Raw genomic sequence first — 20,657 nt, forward strand, 5'->3', positions numbered from 1 at the left:
GTCTTATGTCTTTTCCATGAACTCTCACCCCCCACCCTCCCCACCCCCGGAAGGCAATGCTTCAGCTTTGCTCCTTGGCATGGTAGTTACTTTAAAGAATCACGTCAAGGACCAGGTTTTTTTCTGCATTGAGCTTTTCCTGCTTCTCCCACTGTCCCACCAGCCTAGTGCCTTCCCCTCCAAAATTATGTCCTTTATATCTGTGTAGGACTCCCCTATTTCCCATGTATTTTTGTCTGTGGCTGGTACACCATCGGCACTTGAGTAGGTTGGTCTACTCTGAGCTCCCAGACCTCTCCTCCCATAGGAATTCCTGGTCTCCAGCAACACAGCTTCCTTTATTACCAATCCAAATGCCTCAGCCACCATCCATAGGGGTGAGGGCTGATCTACGTGCCTGTGATCATCATGAGGTCTGGGAAATAGTGGAGCGATATACTTTGGTGTGGAGCTTAGGGAAAATTATGCAAACAGAAGGCAAATAGAATGATTGTGCAAAAAACAAGTATCCTTTCTATTGGCCATCATTATATGCCGGGATGATGTGTCCTCTATAAACATTGGTGAGATTCAGTCAACTCAAAACCTAAGTTGTAAAAAAGAAAATGGCCATTTAAACAATTGAAATTGTTTCCGCATATTCTTGAAACGTTTTTTCAGAGCCTTGATAATTGGACTCTGTGATACTTCCTTGATGACGTTTGTGGTGTTTTGTGTGTTATGCAGGTTTATTGCTGACAATCAAATGAATCATGCCTGTATGCTGTTTGTAGAGAATTATGGACAGAAAATCATTAAGAAGAATCTCTGTCGAAACTTCATGCTTCACCTGGTCAGCATGCATGACTTTAATCTCATTAGCATAATGTCTATAGACAAAGCAGTTACAAAGCTCCGGGAAATGCAGCAGAAATTAGACAAAGGGGAAGCTGCTTTCCCTGCTAGTGAAGAGTCACCGGACGAGCAGAATGGGACCTCCAACGGGTACAGTGATGTGCACCCGAGGGAGAGGATTCCAGACACTGACACAGTCTCAGGGGTTTCAAAACAGAGTAAGAAGCAAAAACTCTGAAAGGCGATGCTAATGCCGTGTGATGGACAACACTGAGAAACACTCTGGGGAATACACTCTAGGAAGAGCTTCTCTTTTATTTTGGAAATCATAGGTTCCAACCAGGCACTGTTAGGTGAAGTAAATGATTTCAACCAAGACATTGTATCAGGGTTCACTCGGCTTCATTATGCAAGTCATACATGTATATTTGTTGTAGTGATGTCATTGCAATATTCTCCAGTTTGAGCGTGAAGAAGCAGTACTTCATAAAATGCTTTTTTGTAACTTAAGCAATTAATGTCTTATGAAATCTATTGAATTGATAATATAAAAACTTATATAAATTATAAGTTTTTGCATTTGTGACTTGTTTTCCTACTTTGTAATTGTGAGACATTGGGGTGGGAATTGGAATAGATTCACTTTTTAAGCAATTTAGACATCAATTAAATTTTGGCAAAATTATGCACATAACTATTTTTAGATCAACCTTGATCCTTGCTTCTTGAAATCATTTATCAATTTGGAATGAAGAGTCACAGATTTGGATGTAGTTATACATCAAACAGATTCAGTTATACTTTTCCAAAAGATAAGCTAGCACTTCTTTGAATTGTGCCTGTTTGGGAAGATCCTGAACTTTTCACCTTTGATAACACAAGCTCTACCAAGCAGAGTTGCTTGGTTTTGTTTCTGGCAATGTATTTGTATGTGGATAATTTTGATGCATTGCTCACCCAGTGTATTCTTTTAAACTTGAACATTTTGCTATTTTTTTCTTTTAAATTAAGTAACTACATATTGAAAATTTAGGCGTCCGCATCTTCTCATTAGCATTGTATCATAGCATACTGAGTGAAGAATTTTCAGATGCTAATTTGAAAAAGGGGAGGAACTCCCTTTGAGGTTGGACAAAGAAGCTGTTCCACATGTGAATGTGCTACCCCAGAACGACCCTCCATACAGGCTCATAAGAACAGTCCTGAGCAGGTTCATCCTTTAGTTGCACACATTTACAGTTGAATTTTCTCTAGTAGGAAGTTGTTTCACTACTGGCACAATGTCAGCACCAATGAGTTTTTATTCCAACTCCAAGCACTGTGGTTGAGAAGACATCACCTCAATTTTTTATTATCCTTAAGATATTGCATTTTCATATTCTTTATTTATAAAGGAACAATGCTGCTGTAAATACAGGTATTTTTTATTTTTTATTTCATTCCTCCACCATCAGATGCAGTTCCCTATTTTGTTTAGTGAAGGGATATATAAGCTTTCTAATGGTGTCTTCAGAAATTTATAAAATGTAAATACTGATTTGATTGGTCTTTAAGATGTGTTTAACTGTGAGACTATTTAACTAATGGTGTGGATGTGATTTGTCATCCAGTATTAAGTTCTTAGTCACTGATTTTTGTGTAAAAATAGGAAAGAGGGAAACTGCAGCTTTCATTACAGACTCCTTGAGTTGTCAGCTCTCCAGTGAGGAGTTCTCATAACTCAAATTATGCCTCCGGGTAGTGGATCTCAAGCATTTCTCTCTGGCTTTAATTTGCTAAAGCTGTGCACATATGTAAAAAAAAAAAATAGATTATTTTAGGGGAGATGTAGGTCTAGAATTATTGCTTATGTCATTTCTTAAGCAGTTATGCTCTTAATGCTTAAAAGAAGGCTAGCATTGTTTGCACAAAAGTTGGTGATCCCCCCAAAAAATAGTAATGAAATTACTTCTGTTGAGTAAACTTTTTATGTCATCTTATAATAAAAGCTGAAAAATCCCTTTGTTTCTATTTATAAAAAGATGCCTTTTCTATATGTACCCTTGATAAGAGATTTTGAAGAAATCATGTAAGCTGGTCAAGCATTTGAATGGTACAGTAGATGTGTTTAAAAATGGAAAAAAAAAAGTTCAGTTGTTGAAATGGACCTTTGTTTTTACATTAAATGTTTATTTGAAATCATGATTTTGTACATAAAGTTCAATAATATAAAAGCTGTATTCTTTTCTTTTTTCTGTATGGCCTGTTTTAAGAAACTGCTGTTATTTTTAACAACCAGAATCCAGTCTATGTATTGGCTGCCAGGATACAAGTTCACCATCACAATTTATTCCCTTTTCTACAATGCTTAATATTACTGTTAAGCAGATCATTTTGCTATTTTGTTTTGTTGTATTTAATAGAGAACTTTTCCTGAGGAGGAAAAGTTTTATGCTTAGATTATGTAAGGATTTTATATCTCTATTTGCTATTCTGTACTGACCACAACAAAAAGGGGATTAGCTCACTTTTGTGTAAAAATTGACTTTTTTTCACCTTATTAGCTATAAAGAAAAATTATGCTTTTTTTCTTCCTTCTTTGGAAGCAATTGGGGTTAAGTGATTTGCCCAGTCACAGCGCTAGTGTCAGAGGCCAGTCTTCCGGACTCCAGGGTTGATGTTCTGTTATCTAGTGCTCCCCTGAGCTGCTCCCTGTGCTTTTGTTAGTGAAATTTTGTTCCCCTAAGAAAATCTGCTCTGGAAGTTAAACCTATCTTCCCTGGTTTTTGTCCTGTGGGGCCAAGAGGCAAATGGTTGAAAGAAGTAAGCAGCTTTCTTGGGTTTTTACTCAATAGAAAGGGAGGGGACAGAATCTTTGGGTAGCGAATTCATTACTAAACTATCAAATATTCTTTTTTTTTTTAATTTTATTTCTTTTAAGCAATCAGGGTTAAGTAACTTGCTCAAGGTTACACGGCCAGTTATTTCTGGGTGTGGTGCTGAGTGTCTGAGCCCGGGCTTCGATCTCCAGGTCGTCCCAACACTGGAGCCGGTACTCTTACTCGCTGAGCCACCTGGCCGCCCCTAAGCAATTGGGGTTAAGTAACTTGCTCAAGGTTACATGGCCAGGTGTTTCTGGGTGGGTGCTAAGTGTCTGAGTCCGGGATTCGATCTCCAGGTCTTCTCAACACTGGAGCTGCTGCTCTTACTCGCTGTGCTACCTGGCCGCCCCTAAACTATCAAATATTCTAAAGAAGTGATCCATCTACCTTTTTTAGTTACTTTAGGAGATCTATTTTTTTTTTTAAACTATTGGGGTTAAGTAACTTGCTCAAGGTTACCCAGCCAGTTATTATTTCTGGGCGTGGTGCTAAGTATCTGAGCCTGGATTCGATCTCAGGTCTCCTGACTCTGGGGCCGGTGCTCTTATGCCCCCTGGCTGCCCCATTAGGAGATCTATTAGAAGATCAAGGGCAACATGAATTTTTAGTCAAGCAGTTGGGATAGAAGTTAGATGGCCAAGAAGTTGGATAATTAGGAAATGAGTAAAGGCCCTTTATGTATTTTAAGTTCCCTGAAACCTAATTAGAGGAAAGTTTTGGAAGAAAAACTTGACTCCTATGAACCTATTTTTCATTGGCAAATCTGTTTATACTGACTTGGTTCTAGGGTACTGAGCCACTGATTTTTTTTTTTACATCTGAGAAAGTTTTTTACAAACAATAGCTAAAAAGAACTGCCACCCTGATCGGTGATAACTCATTGTTTCCTTTTTGGTTTGGATTTTAGCCATTTTTAATTCTAGAAACAGGTATTGGTCAATATGCTTCCAAATTATGAGCTTGGACTCTCTAGGTAGATTTTGAGAAAGAACTTTGAGAGAAAGTGTTGATCTTGGCATAAGACATACACTGCACTCCCCCAACATTCTTAGCTAAGTGAACCTTAGCAAGTAGAAACCTCAGTCTCTTCAAATGAAAAATGGGAACAATTTTCCTTATACTACTTACTTCACAGGATGGTTGTGAGAAAAACTTTGGCAAATCTCACAGCCCTGGGTAAATGATTTGATCCCTGCAGGAGGTAGCAGGTTTAGGACTACATGAGTTTCAGTAACTTTGAAGCTTTCATGTTTTGTTTATGAATTAAATTTTTCTTAACGCTTAAATTTTATTTTAAATTTTAAGTTTTCAGTTATTCCACAAAGAATACATGTTTGGTTATTTCTTTTAATCAAAAAATTTGGAAGACTCAGCTGTAAAGAAAAGATCCAGATTTCTTTCATCAAAGAGAGGAATTGCATTTTGGAATTACCCTGGCCCTACTCCTTTTGCCTTATTGAGTTTTTACCTGTTGATCTTAAGCACCACCTAAAAATTCATTGACTCTTCTGATTGCTCTCATTGGTAGTAAATTTTAAATTCTGATTGTTTTATACATTGCTTTTGGGTGGCAAGTTTTTTTTAATATAAAAACCACTTAAGATATATATGATTTTTGAGAATTCATCATCTATAGAAGATCCTAAGCATATAATAACTGGGTACGTGGCCCATGTTCCTTATTTTTGTAAACATTCCAATTTGTACATTCTCCCTTTGAAAGTTGGCTGTGATCACTATTTCTTGTTAAGTTGTTTATGCACTAATTTGGCACCATGTTTTTTTTTTCTTGGGCCACTAGGTGGCACAGTGAATAGAGAGTGCCTGGCCTGGAGTCAGGAAGACTCCTCTTCCTTAGTTCAAATGGGGCCTCATAAACTTGCTAGCTGTGTGACCCTGGTTAAATCATTTAACTTTGCCTTGGTTTCTTCAATGCTGGAGAAGGAAATGGCAAACTACTCCAGTATTTTTGTCAACAAAACCCCAAATGGGGTCATGCAGAGTCAGACATGACTGAAAACCTAACATTTTTTTTCCTTATCAACTCGGCACATTCAATATTAAGCACCTATAAATACCACATGTAAGATTCATGATAATAGAAAGATGAAATGAAAAAAAAAATAAAAAGGAATTTACTTTCTATAGGAAGGGAGGAGCATTGGAATATTTACATAAGTACATAAGATATTTAAGAACAGTTTTAAGACCCAGGAGTAGCAGGAAATGGTTCCTACAGCTGTCATTTGAGTTGAATCTTAAAATAAATGTAGGTTATAAGGAGCAGAGCTGGGCAGGTGACACTGGCATTCACTGGAGGTAAGAGGAAAGTCCAATTCATGGCCCAGCAAGTAGGCCAGTGTAACTGGAATGTAAGCCTGTTTGGAGTAGTAAAGGGGAATAAGCCTGGAAAGGTTATGTTGCTGTCAGACCGAAGGCTTTGGAATGCCAGCCTCAGGAGTTTTTAGCCTGGTGGTAATAGCCAGGGAAGCAAGGTAGACAGCCTTTTGGCAGCTGTGGGAAGGAGACATTGAACAGAATTGAAGGGGAGGGAGATTTGCAATTGTTGAGCATTAGAGAGATGAGGTTCTCAGGAAGAAGAGAATCAGAACTGGAGCAATGGCAGAAACAAAATGGCAACTGTATTGGCAAAACATTGCAACTGACTGGATTTGTGGGGTGAGAGAATGAAGAATTCAGGTTGACTAGGACCATGAGTCTCAGTGACTAGGCTTGTGGTGTTACGGAGATTGGAGGATTGATGATTAGGGGAAGATAACAAGTTCCATGCTTAAAGGATATCCCAGTAGGGATATGACATTAGAGAGGGGTGTATAAATTTGACAACTAGTTAATAGAATAGACAAGGGTATGGGTAAGATCAGCCAAAGTGTGGAAAAGGGAAAGGTCCTAGACAGAACCCTTAGGGGCCAAAACGAGGAGGATAAGAATCCAGGAAAGGCAGGTGACAAGAATCGGGAAATCTTCACGGAAAGTATACATGCAGGAGGGGGTGATCAAAACCCAAAAGCTAGGCAAAGAGGACTCAGAATTTATTGTTAACCTTGGAGAGGAATAGTGGGATTAGAGCCAGATTATAAATGGAGAGGTGGGAGATAAGAGGCAATGAGCATGGAATTTGGCTATAAAAAGCATTATAGGACAATGAAGATTGTGGCAGTAAAAGCCAATAAAATTTAAAAGATGGTGGAATTCTAGGCATGTTTGTAAGGCAACCAAGGAGTTCTACGGGGGTAGATTACAGATGGGGCAAGGAGAAGACATCTTTAGCACTGAGAAGCAAAGAAAAGGAACAGGGAAGAAGAGTGAATTTTGGTCTAATGGCCTCTTATTTTCTCAGTAACTAAGGAGGTGGAATTCTTTGCTGGCAAAAAGGAAGAAGCTTGAGAAAAGTTAATTTGGAACAATTGCTGTAGGAAGTGAGATAGTCAATCAGAGAAGAAAAAAAAGGACTGCTGGGTGGCAGTGAGGACACAGTAAACTCCACAGACAAATCTGTAGTGAACCCAGTCCACCCTGCAGCATTCATCTGGGAGTTCAGCAGTATTTATCTTGGGTTCTTTCCTTGTTTAGGTCCTGAAGAGTCTTTCTGTTCCACCAGTCTTGCCAATTCTTGAATTAAAAAAAAAAACCCAACAACTATCTCCTTCGGTATGGCGTCAAGGTACTTCAGGATATCAATAATGTTGAGATTATTGCAATTTTAGGATCTTTGTATTGACACTTTGCCCATTTAAAAATATTAGTTTGTCTTTGTTTATGCTGTGGTGTTTTCTTTGTTGGAGAGGCATCTGAGAAACCCAACATTGGATTTATCTCTGAATTTTCCTTAACAGAGCTTAAAGTAAGCTCAGGATTGAGCTGTGTTGCCAAAGTCACAATTAGTTAATTTAGTTAATTAGGGCCTTGGGGAATGTATGAACCACAGTTTTCTCTGGTAGATCTGTTTATACTAGATTTCTTAAATAAGTTCAGTTACCATTTCAAACTGATTCATTAGCAGTATTGTTTCAAGTAACATTTTACTCATAATTTGAGTAAAAATTAGTATTTGGATTGCTTTTTAGAGTTCAAATCAGTTTGGGTTAAGGCTCTACTACAGAAGCACAGTTTACTTAAATATAAGAGTAAGTCAATATTTGTTAAATGACAAATAAGACAAATGAATCTTACTGAAAATGAACTTGGGCATTTTCCTTCTGTTATAGTAAGTTTTAAAAATAAGGACACCTATCCTGCCAAAAATCACCCCCACCAAAAAAAAACCCCACAAATCTCATTTAAAGAATGGATCTTGTCTCATGCTTTTGTTTAAATGGTACAAAACTAGGTTTACTAAGTCTCCTGCAAAAAAAGAGAGATGCACATGTGTTTTGTACTTTATTTTATTCAGTTCAGCACTAATAGATAAGGCATTTACATCTGTCACATTTCACCTGCCACATTCTTTTAACTATATCACAAATCAAAATGAAAGACTGCTAATATATAAAAAAATCAAAGAGACAATGTAATGATTGTCAAAAAGGGAACTGAATCCCAAAATAAATTATCTTACAAAAATATCAAACTTGTTTTTTCAAACATGTTCCTACCGATAAAAATTCACATTAAATTTTTTTGTAAGTTGGTATAGCTAGTTAAGACCATTATTTTAACATAGTAGGGCCTTAAAATAAATATTTTACACAAAAGTAAAGTTATCTCAAAAAATCAAGTATTCTCTCATGTTTGGTCGGTCCTTAAAAGACAAACAAGCTGATAAACTCCTAGAGATCATGTGCCATATATACACATGCACACATGTACACCAATACATGTAATGTGGTTAACACTGTACAGACTTCTTCTGTAAGGAGTTATACCCTGTGAACATCTCTAGAGCAGGGCTGGGGAACCTGCAGCCTCGAGGACATACATGGCTCTCTAGATCCTCAAGTGTGGCCCTCTGACTGAGTCCAGTGGCCTCAAGGCCGCAGCTTCCCTACTGCTGCTCTAGAATATAGCAAACTTTACTACAAAGTTTGAGCAAAAGAAAATACTTTGGTTAGATTATTACAGGCTTTTTTGCTTCAGGCACAAAAAAATACAGGAAGTCAAATGCTTTGAAGATGTATTATTATTGAATGCAAAAATTCAATACTGTTCTTAAAATCCCTGAACATATAAAGGCACAGTGGTGAAGGAGGGCTAATCTAATGAAAGATCAAACAGGACCTTGATTTCTAGTTGGATCTTTTTTTTTTGGTTATAAATTAAAATCTATATAGAAAGAGAAGGCAGACATTGTAAAAAAAGAAAATTGGAATGTTCCACATTTGCAATTCATAAGAGCCATAACAGACAATGTAGAACTGACATTCCATCTATCGCTGTTAATATACTACAACTGCATCATGTCAGAAAACTTTTAATAAAACTTTGGTCTTAAAATATGCAGATTTAATTGTAATGGCATGCAAATGTAGTTCTTCCATTATAATAACCAAAGTTAATAAGCAGTGAAAGGTTTCAGGGTAGGCTGTGTAAAACTCCTTTCCCACCCACTCCCACCTCCACATTTTATTCTGAGAAATCCATTTAAATTTTATCATAATGGGTTTTCTTACCACATACTTGGAAATAAACTTGAATGCATTATGCTTTTCTCCAGAAAATACATATATTTTTAAATGAATCCTATTAGAAACACATTCAATTTCTAGACTGCCTATTTGAGAGATGAGTCTGGCTTTTTCACTCAATTAAACTTGGCTGAGGATATCTCTGCTAAAAACCTTCAACCTAATACTAATTAATCAAAAAACTAAAATACTAATACTTTCCAACCAGGATAAAAAAATGAACAACCAAAGTAAAGAGAAACATATGACTGATCAAGTAACCAGTCAAAAACCACTTCCCTATTATTAGAGCTAATGGTTACTCTTAGCTTAAAGTTCCCAACATCATTACTATCAGTGGCAACCAGGGTCACTGCTTCCATGTCAAACGTGACAGTGGACCCAGAAGTAACTGCGGGCAGCTGATTTGTCATCTCCTTGCCATTTACAAACACGGCACCTAGAACAACAAGAGGGAGTGTCACGGCATGTGTGCAACGGAGCTTAACAAAGGGGCACAGCCAAGATATCCCCTAGAAACCACTCAAACCATGGCTCTATGACCAACCCAGTTTTTTTCTGGCTAAATTAAGAATATAAATTATATTAACAAATTCTGTTCCTTAAACAGTGTAGGACGTCAGTCTTTCACAGATCATGACTAAATGATTCGCTGCCAGTACAAAGACATAGCTGTGTCTGACGACCCAAAACATCAGCTCTTCTAAAACTGATTTGTCCAATGACTAGGTTAACAATGGACTGGTAATCAGGAATGGTCCTTAGAGAGAGTCTAGATCAAGAGTTCTTAACCTTTTCAGTATGGTGGATCTCAGCATTCTGGGGAGGCAAAGGGAGCCCACCCACCCCCTTTCACAGAATGTTTTTAAATGCACAAAATATGTAGCATTACAAAAGAAAGGAATCACATTGAAATAGTTCTTAAAAAAACAAACCTGTTCATAGACCCTGATTAAGAACCCCTGAGCTAGGTCTGCTCCCTTTATTTTACAGACTGAAAAAACTGGAGGTCCCGATATCACAGAACTAGTTAAGTGCTGGAGGGAAGATGCGAATTCAGACATTCAGCCTCCAATGTCCATTTTATCACATTTATTTCCTGACTTGGGTTAGTCTTGAATCAGCCACGAACTAGGAGTGTGACATTAGCCAAGTTGTCCCATTCCCCTCATTTGTAAAATTAGGATTACAGGATCATATATGTAAAGCTGGAGATCAGAGAAACTGTACTGTCTCTTCTCACAGTAAAATACACACAAGTGTGTATGTGTGTGCATGTATGTATAGATGGAGATCAGGAAGAACTTTTTTTCCTTCTTTTTCTTAAAGACAGGCCTTATCTCTTATTAGACTTGCCTTGCATATTTTATTGAATGTTTTATGCAGACACTTCAAAACAAAGTTATTTCTTACCATTTGTCCCAATACACACTGCTTGATCTCGCTGCAGAGAGTCACAGCCATTCTCTTTTTCTACACAAACTCCTATGCTGTCTCGCCTATCTGGCTGGCCCACAGTTTCGACTCTGCATGAGAAGGGTAAAAGTTAATTAGAAAAAAAAACCAACAACTCACAAACAACCCAATGGGCTCTTAGAGCAATCCCACTGGGACTTTCTGCATGTCACAAACTTCTATTTTCACATTCAGTACCAAACATACTACAGTAATGCAAGTGGTGGTTATTACCACACCCAAACTTTTCCTATCAGATGCCATGAAGCAACTTGGGCCAGAAATGTGACTGCTGACTTCCTGGAATGGAGCAGGTCAGTCTCTCTCTGTGTGTTAGTGCTAGATGGGCTCCCACGTTTTCTATCCCTTGGCCTCCTGACAGCTGGCTTAAGAGTGAAGCAGCATTTCAGTCCCCAGGATCATTCCCTCACATTTTGGGAAAGCACATCTTTACTTGGGAGCTAAAAGATTCACATGAAGCTGTAGGTTATCTTTAGGAGGGTTTGTTAACAGGATGGCACTTTACCATCCAAGGTTCTTCCTAGAGTGACAGATGAGAGACAGGAGTGTAATCTAAGAATAAAATCAAGAGGTGGCACAGTGAACGGAGCACCAGCCCTGAAGTCAGGAGGACCTGAGTTCAAATCCAGCCTCAGACACTTGACACAGTTACTAGCTGTGTGACCTTGGGCAAGTCACTTAATCCCCATTGCCTTGCCTTTCCCCCTCCAAAAAAAAAAAAAAGAAATCAAGTTTTGGTATTCTTCATCCTAGTCAACAGTTTAACTAAGATATTTTAGGGAGCAGTGTTTCTATGTTAGATGTCTGAGGATATGAGAAGGAATCTAGAATTTCCAAGCAGAATTATAAAACCAAACATTAATAACAAAATGCAACAAAATCTGCAAAAATAAAATCTCAAAATAGCGATTAACCCTTAGGGAAGAAAGTTCTTTAGCCACAAGCACATACAAAAGTATCAATACCTACTATGTTTATTTGAGAATTGCCTCTCTTTGAACAGAAACATGTCTACAGGACAATCTGAAACCAGAGTGTCCTAACTGCCTTTAAATGTTTTAGTATGAAGATAGTAGCATTTTACTCAATTTTGCTATATTTGAATATCCATTTGTATGAATTTCCAAAAAGTATAATTTTTAAAAGTAAAAAGTTAATGTTTCTAAAACCAATTCCATATTGTTTTGACAACAGATATAGAAGTTCCAAAAGATACTTACAGAGATCATATGACATAACAGGTAAGAACTTTGTGAACTATGGTCTAGATCAGGAGTGGGGAACCTGTGGCCCTTTAGGTCCTCAAGTGCAGCCCTTCGACTGTGGCACCAAAGCCACGGGTTCCTCACTCCTGCTCTAGAAAAATGCCAACTACGGTGATTTTTATTATTACATTCCCTAAGAGATGCCTGGTAATGCAGTGCTAACAACTGGCCATGCTACGTGACCCGTCTCACTGCTTACTCATCTGATCTTTACCACACTGGGCATCCCTTTGGTAGGCTGTCCTTCCCAATTCCCAAGCCCTTCAGCAATGCCATTCCCCTAATGTGTGGGCACAAACTTTGTTTCCAGCTCTTTGTTAGAAATAATGCTGCTGTCCAGATTTTTATTCTCAGGGAGGTTTTCTTGCCATCAACAACCTCCTTTGGACATTATTCATATTATTCTAGAAATGAAATCTCTGAGTCAAAAGATTAACAATTCAGTGATTTTTTTTTTTTGCTTTTTGGAGGGGCAGTTGGGGTTAAGTGACTTGTCCAAGGTCACATGGCTAGTTTTTGTGTTAAGTGTCTGAGGCCAAATTTGAACTCAGGTCCTCCTGACTTCAGGGCCAGTGCTCTATTCACTGAGCCACCTAGCCACTCAGTGATTTTTCTTGCATAAATCTAAATTGTTTGCCTGAAAGGCTACACCAATTCACAGTCTGCTGACAGTGAATTGTCTTCCCCCTGCTTCACCGATAATGTGGTTTCCCATCTTTTCTAACTCGATGGATGTGAGGTAATACCTCAGTTACTTTAATTTGTATTACTCTGATTAGTAATTTTGAACATTTTTCAAGGAATATTTATTTTAAAAACTATTCCTGTCCTTTGGTCATTTGTCTAATACTCCTAATTGTGTATATATCTGTGTTAATTACTTATACATTTTAGATTTCATATTTTTTTTTACTAGGAAAAGTATCTGGGGAAAGAAATCTTTTTATTGAATACTTCCAATTCTAGCTGATTTCATATAATTAAGTTGATTATTTTCTCTAAAATTATCCCATCTATTCCTTGACTGGTCATACATTCTGCCCTATCCATAACAGTGAAAACTATAACTATAACCTCCCATTCTCCTAATTTTTATTCAGTATATGAGCAGTTAGGTGGCACAGTAGATATGACTGTCAGGTCTGGAGTTTGGAAGACTCATCTTTCTGAGCTCAAAACTGACCTCACACACTTACTAGCTGTGTGACCCTGGGCAAGTCACTTAATCCTATTTGCCTCAGTTTCCTCCTCTGTAACATGAGATGGATAAAGAAATGGCAAATCGTTCCAGTGTCTTCACCAAGAAAACCCCGGATGAAGTCTCTTGAATAGTAGTCAGACACAAGGAAAAATCTATTTTTGTTTCCATTGCTTTTTCTGTAGATCTCACATAAAATAGAACAGCAGCCCTATCTCAAACTACAATGATGCATTAACAAGTTTTCTGAAATCCAGTTCCTACTTTTAAGGAAGTTACACAGGACACAGAAAAGGCTGGATGAAGTTCTGTTCCTCTCGTTGCTGGGTTGATGGGGGCAGCAGCTGAGGAAGGCCAGAGCTGTGCGCCCAGGTTTCTCAAATGCTCATCACCCAGGAGTGTGACAGTTGTTTTACTGTCCAAGGCCAGCTGGGTAGGAAGCCAGAAGGACCTGGTGGTGTCCAATGAATGAATGGCTTGCCAAAGGAAGGTAGTAAGGAATATCAGTTTGGTAGGTGTATGAGGAAAGAGCGGGAAAGGGAAAGCCTGGAGGCCAGAAGACGAGCCAGGAAGCTACTGAAGAGGCCAGAAATGAGGCTCTTCAATCACTGCAAAGAGGGATGGCTTCCTCTGAAAGGCCTTTCCATGTGACTGGTGGTAGTGACTATGCATACTGTTTTGTTGGCTCTGCTTGCTGTAGACTCCATCTCACCATCGTGTCCTTCCCCAGGGAGCTGTGTTATGCTGGGAAAACCTCTTCTGTCTCTTGGAAATGCTCCCTGCCCACCTGGCTCAGCTCCAGGGTCCCCCGTAAGAGGTGTTTTCTAATTCCTGCAATTGCTAAGTATTCTCCTTCCCCACGCCTCACCCAAATCACACGGTTATTTCGTACTGATATGTATGTGTTCATGTTGTTGCCCTCCAGGAGCAGTCTTTGCTTCTAGAAAACAAGGGCATTTTTGTTTTGCTCACTGTATTCCCAGCAACTGATTTAGAGCTTTGTACCCAATGAATGCTTAAATAAATACTTGCTGAATTGTAGATTTTTTTTTCATCTATAATAGTATTCACAAAATCAGTAAGAAAGTATTTAGAGTCAAAATTATGGATCCTTGAAGTAAATATGGGGAACAGAAGATAAAAGAAATAGGGCCATCAGGTGGGGTGGGTGGAATGATGATAATACATGGTAGTATATAACATATGGCAGGGCCGCTCAACCTGTTTTACTTCTGTTTTCTCAGGAAAGGAGAATGAATAATCTTTGGACTGCAAAGGACAGTGAGAAAATGGCGTATTGGAAGCTGAAACCCAAAATAACTAGTGAGCTCGTAAGAGAGCACCTAATTGCCTTTGAGTTCCCTTTTCTTGCTCTGGCCAAACTACATCCCACAGAAGTCAAAGAATTGGCAAATATCACTGCTGAGCTAGTCAATGAACTTGCAAAGATTGTGGGGAACTGAAAAGGTGTTAGAGGACTGAAAAAGGTACAGTATCATCCCAGTTTTCAAAAAAGGGAAGAGTGGGCTGAGCAAACTTTAGGTTACTGAACTTGACTTTATTTCTTGATAGAATTCTAAAATTATTAAAGCAACAGTTAGTGAACATCTAGACAAAATAGCCAGTATGGCTTCTCTGAGAAAAGATCAAACCACCCTAATTTTACTTCCTTTTTTAACAGGGTTATTACTAAATTAACAGGTTAATAAACTAATACTAAACTAACATAATAAAATTTACTAATGTAAATTAGGAGAATGCTAAACAATTTCCCTAAGTTTTGGCAAAGCATTTACCATTCTCTCATTCTATTCTTGTGAAAGAGACAAACAGAGATGGGCTAAAGGCTAATACTGGTTAAACGGGTTTCCACTGGCTGAAGTGTGAGAACCAAAGTGCAGTCATCAGTTTTTTGATGCCAACTTGGCAGACATTTCCAGAGAACTATCTCCAGGTACTTCATTTAAAATTTGTAGCAACGACTTGGATAAAAGCATAGAAACTTTGCTGATGACACAAAGTCGATAGGAACAGAAAGCGTACTGGATAACACAACCAAGATACAAAATGATCCTGACAGGCTAGAATGTTAGACTAAAGCTTAAATAATGAAATTTAATGAAGATAAATGTTTTTGCAACAGGTTGAAGAAAAGAACTAAATTTACTTGTATAAGATGGGATGTTGTTATATACAGTTCATGTGAAAAAGACATGCAGGTCTTAATGGGCCACAAGCTCAACATGCATCAACAGTATGATGTGGCTGCCAAAAGCATTAATGAAATGTTAAGATTATGAAGGTTAGAGTCCCCTTGGGTTCTACCACGGCCAGACCACAAGTAGAGCATTGTTGTAGGGGCCATACTGGAAACAGGGCTATTTTGTAAGGGCCATATTGAAAACATTCAAAGAGAGTAATGAAGATGGTGACAAGGCCATGCAATATGAAGATCACTGGAACTAAACAAGAAGATGGAGGGGGCAATAGGGTAGCTGTGTTCAAGTGTCTGAAGTGCTAGAATATTAAAAGTGGATGAAATTTGTTCTGATTGGCCCAAGAAGGCAAAACTAGGAGCAAAAGCGAATGTAGGTTGATGTAAGGAAAAACTTTGTACCACTATATCAAAGTGAAATGAACTACTTTAAGAGGTATCATGTGTCCTTGCTGTGAAGTCTTCAAGCAAAAGCTGAATACAGATGTGGTGTAGGTGTCAGGTATGGTGTAGGTATCAGGAACGGTGTAGGTGTCAGGCACGGTGTAGGTGTCAAGCACGGTGTAGGTGTCAGGCACGGTGTAGGTGACGGTGTAGGTGTCAGGTATGGTGTAGGTGTCAGGAATGGTGTAGGTGTCAAGCATGCTGGAGATGTCAGGTACAGCATCAAAAGGATGTTCAGGTTTCCAATTCGACTGCGTGGCCTCTAGACTTTCTTCCAATGCAGTGTGTGAGTCTGTGAAGTCAATATTGTCTCTATTCCCCTCCAAATTACCAATGAATATCTTTCTAAACAAATCCAGTAATGTTTAGACCATATGGAGATGCTTTAGGGAAAACATCTTAGGGTTAAATTAGTCCCATGCTTTTAAGCTTTCTAATCCTTTGGGGAACCTCACTGATAACAAAAGTAGGAGTTTAAGATATGCTGTAAAGAAAAAATTCCGCCGTGGATTTTAAGGTCTGAATATATAATCTTTTCACCATGAAAATTATTAGACAAGTAAGCCTCTGTGAGCTTTAACCACACCAGCCACCATATATTAAGTTCTGACTAGATTTATTTACTGCTTCAAGTTTTATGAATGTATTTCCAAGTAAATAGTTACAGAGAATGAATATCCAGATGCACCGAAGGGCTTAATTAAAAATGTCTTAAGATTTCTTTGGAACTATCAGGTCACTAAGTGATTAGTTAAAATGGATTCTGACCTATAGAATTTAGGATTGGGAGAGATCATCCTATTTAAACTCATAGATAACTTATTTCAACCCCTTCGCTTTATAGAGGAAGACAACTGAGACCCCAAAAGGTGAAATGATTTATCCAAAGGTAAAGAACAGTACAGCTGGGACTTGAAGCTAGGCCCCTCCCCTAGCACGCCTTTTCACAAAGAAGTAATATGTTTCCAGCAACAAGACTGTTCTTTGGAAATTGGTTAAGTCCTAGCTCTTTTCTACTTTTGTTATTAGGCAGCTTTACTAAAACTTCATAAATTCTGCTAGTTTATTCAGATTATAAGACATACAAAAGTTGCAACCTGAGAAGCAGGTGATGGTCATGGGTATTCATGGAATACCCTTGGTTTATTACTTATACTATTCCTAATTATTCATCTGAATATCTCCACACCTTGTCACAGTCCTGATGCCTGGAATTCACTCCCTCCTCACCTCTGCTTCATGTAATCTCTCACTTCACGATTTGAAGCATGGCCTGGCCCACCTCTCCCCCAACTGCTAGGACCTTTCCTCCTTTATTTTGTATTGCATGTGTTGTCTTCCTGAGCAGAATGGAAGCTTCCTGAAAGAAGGAACCATTTCATTTTTATTTTTATGCCTCACTGCTTATCACAGGCATTGAACAGATGCATGCTGACAGACCTTGCTCATGGTCACATGATAAGATGAAAAACTGGAGTGGAGCGTTAAGCTGGGTCTTCTGACTGCGCCTCTTATGGCTTTTTCCTACTGCTCCTAATTCTGTCTCTACTGTACTATACCATACTGCCTTGTTATCAGGGGGAAGAAGAGAAATCAGAAGTGAGACTGAAGAGTATCAGGATGAGCTGACCACATGACCAAACAGAAGAGCTATTTTATAGCACAGACCCACTGAAACAAACAAAACCAGCAGGGATCCCAAAGAGAATCCATTTTGTAAAGGGATGGGCTTATCTCAATTGGGTTTTGTTTCCATTGTGTTAAAAACTCTTTGTCTGAACCCACTCAGAAAAACTGAGTATAATCCTTCAGGGGGAAAAATGAACTTTTAATGAAAGAGAAGATGTCCAAGCATTTCTGATTAAAAGACCAGAGCTGAATGGAGAATCTGACATTCAAACAGAAGACTCAAGAGAAATATAAAGAAGGTGAACATGAAAGAGTATTCATAAGGAACTCAATGGAGTTAAACTGTTCGCATTCCTATATTGGAAGATGATAAATGTAACCCCTAAGCACATTATCACTATGAAGGCAGTTAGAAGGAGTCTGTATAGACAGAGGGCATAGACATAAGTGATTATGTTGGGATGGTGTCCAAAAAAGAGGGAAGAATATCTATATATAAACACTCAGTGGGGCATAGTAATCTATCTCACTCAATAGGGAGACAGGAGTAGATGGAGATAAGAGATATGGGGGGGGGCATTAGGTGGAGGGTTATTAAGGGAGAGGGTGGATTAGGAGAGGCAGTGGTCAGAAGGAAAACAGACTTTAGAGGAGGGAAAGGATAAAAAGAGAAAGAAATGAGAGGAAAACAGGATATAGAGAAGTGCAAAGTTGGTAATCATAACTGTAAATGTGAAGGGGGTGAGCTAACTCTAGAACAGAAGCAGATAGAATGGACCGGAAACCAGAAATCAACTCTATGTTGTGTTCAAAAGACACATTTGGAACAGAAAGACACACGTAGCTGAAATGAAGGGTGGAACATTATGCTTCAGCTGAAGTAAAAAGTGTAGGGGCAGCAATCACAATCTCAGACAAAGCAAAAGCAAAATTAAACCTATCTAAAAGAAATAATCAGGGAAACTACATTTTGCTAAAAGGTACCACAGACAATGAAGTAATATAAAAACATTTTATGGGAAGTTTCTCTGATAAAGGCTTCATTTCTCAAATATATAAGGAACTGGGTCAAATTTATAAAAATAAGTCATTCCCAAATTGATAAATGGTCAAAGGATACATGAACATGCAGTTTCAAAGCTATCTAGAATCATAAGAAAAAATGCCCTAAATCACTGTTTAGAAATTTGAAAAATGCAAATTAAAACAATTCTGAGGTACTACCTCACACCTATTAGAAATGACAAATGCTGAAGGAGATAAAGGAAAATAGGCATATTAATGAACTGTTGAGAGAGGAAGTGAACTGGTCCAATCATTTTGGAGAACAGTGTGGAACCATGCATACCCTTCGATCCGGCAATACCACTACTGGGTCTATATACCAAAAAGATCAAAGAAATAGGAAAGGGAGCTATGTGTACAAGGATATTTATAGCAGCTCTTTTTGTGATGGCAAAGAATTGGAAATTGAGGGCTGCTCATCAAATGGAGAATGGCTGAACAAGTTGTGGCATGTGATTGTGATGTAGTAATTATTGTGCTATCAGAAACAACGAGGGCAGTGGTTTCAGAAAAAAAAAACATAACAAAAAACAAGGCAAGACCTTTATGAACTGATGTAAAGTCAAGTGAGAAGAACTGGGAGATCATTGTGCACATTAACAGCCACATTGTAGTGATGATCAACAGTGAAAGACTTGGCTACCCTGAGCAATACAGTGATGCAGGACAATCCCTTAGGACGCACGATAAGAGAACGCTGTCCACCTCCAGAAAGACAGCTGATGAACTCTGAGTCCAGAATGCATAATTCTCTCTCTCTCTCTCTCTCTCTTGCTAATAAGGACATATGTTTTACATGATTTCACACGTTTAGATGATATGTTGTTTGGGGAAGGGGTGGGAGAGAATCTGGAGCTCAAAATTTAAAAAGAAAACAATGCTTCAAAATAGACAAAGGATTAAAAAACCCCCCAAAAAGCAAAAACTCTTTGACCCTTCCCTCTTTTGTAACCACAGATCGGAAAAAAACCTGAACTCTACTGTATGTCTACGAGGGAATTCATGTTCAAAACACAAAGCCCCAGCTAAGCTGCATCCTTCCAAGGGGGTGTATTCTGTCTCAAACATGGAAGTGGGGCCAGGCTTTGGGAGTCTCCACTGCCAAGACAAAAGTGACTGGCCAGTCTTAAGTAAATGGGCTTGAATGGACTCGCCGGGGAGACAGTTGGTTCTCCTCTTAAAGAATGTCTCCAAAGGCCAGAAGGGCTGTCAGGGGAGTTCCAGAGGGGGAGGGGAAGAGGAATGGCACGGCCCTTCAAGCATCCCTAAAGCTTAGAGACCCCAGCTCTGCTGCCCCCTTCTCTTCCTTAGAATCCTATTTGGATTTCCCTATGACTCTCATAATCTACTCTACACAGAGGATTACCAAAAGTGACATTTCTACCCCTAAGATCCCTGGAGATCACTTAAATTTTTTATTTTTTGCCTTTTGGAGGGCAATTGGGGTTAAGTAACTTGCCCAAGGTTACACGGCTAGTTTTTTTGTGTGGGTGTTAAATGTCTGAGGCCGGAACCAATCCAGGGTCCTCCTGACTCCGGGGCCGGCGCTTTACTCACTGTGCCACCTAGCTGCCCCTTCACTTAAATTTCAAAATACCTGCCAGACCCACTAGGTACTGTGCTCACACTTCAAGCTGAACATGGCTAGAACATCACTCATTTGCCCCTCTCCCCGGGCCCAATTTCCCAACTTCTGTTGCTAGCCCCACTGTTCTCCTGGCCAACAAACTCAAAACCCTGCAGCCAACTTCTGATTGCATTCTTTCTCACTCCCCAAATATCTGACAAGTTCTGTCTTCTTAGACTTGCATTCATCTTTCCAGCCCCACTACCCTACTCCAGCCTTCATTCTATCTTCTCTAGCCTCCTGTGCCAGGCTTCTAGCTGGCCTCAATGCTTCTGTGGTCTCTCCTGATTCCAATTCACCCTTCACAGCACTGCCACCAAACTCTGGCTAATGTACATAGCTCATTAATTAAGCTCAAATCAACTGCTCAGAAACCTTCAGTGGCAGCATATCCCCTG

At 38.9% G+C, this 20,657-nt stretch overlaps 2 protein-coding genes across 2 annotated transcripts in view; one reads left to right on the plus strand and one right to left on the minus strand.

Annotated features, from left to right (window-relative positions):
• Positions 1 to 3,047, plus strand: part of SUZ12 (SUZ12 polycomb repressive complex 2 subunit) — a 40,223-nt gene extending 37,176 nt beyond the window's left edge. The window contains exon 16 of the mRNA XM_069089874.1: positions 727 to 3,047. Coding sequence (XP_068945975.1) covers positions 727 to 1,072 — 346 coding nt within the window. The 3' untranslated portion in view covers positions 1,073 to 3,047. The remainder of the gene's footprint in view (positions 1 to 726) is intronic.
• Positions 3,048 to 8,085: 5,038 nt separating this feature from the next.
• Positions 8,086 to 20,657, minus strand: part of CRLF3 (cytokine receptor like factor 3) — a 41,303-nt gene continuing 28,731 nt past the window's right edge. The window contains exons 7-8 of the mRNA XM_069089875.1: positions 10,754 to 10,866; positions 8,086 to 9,779 (exon numbers count right to left, since the gene is read on the minus strand). Of these exons, the coding sequence (XP_068945976.1) occupies positions 9,523 to 9,779; positions 10,754 to 10,866 (370 nt within the window). The 3' untranslated portion in view covers positions 8,086 to 9,522. The remainder of the gene's footprint in view (positions 9,780 to 10,753; positions 10,867 to 20,657) is intronic.

This window comes from Petaurus breviceps, unplaced genomic scaffold (assembly GCF_028583685.1).
Source record: "Petaurus breviceps papuanus isolate PSGF00001 unplaced genomic scaffold, PetGlider_PUasm1.0 186, whole genome shotgun sequence".
In the NCBI taxonomy this organism is placed as follows: domain Eukaryota; kingdom Metazoa; phylum Chordata; class Mammalia; order Diprotodontia; family Petauridae; genus Petaurus; species Petaurus breviceps.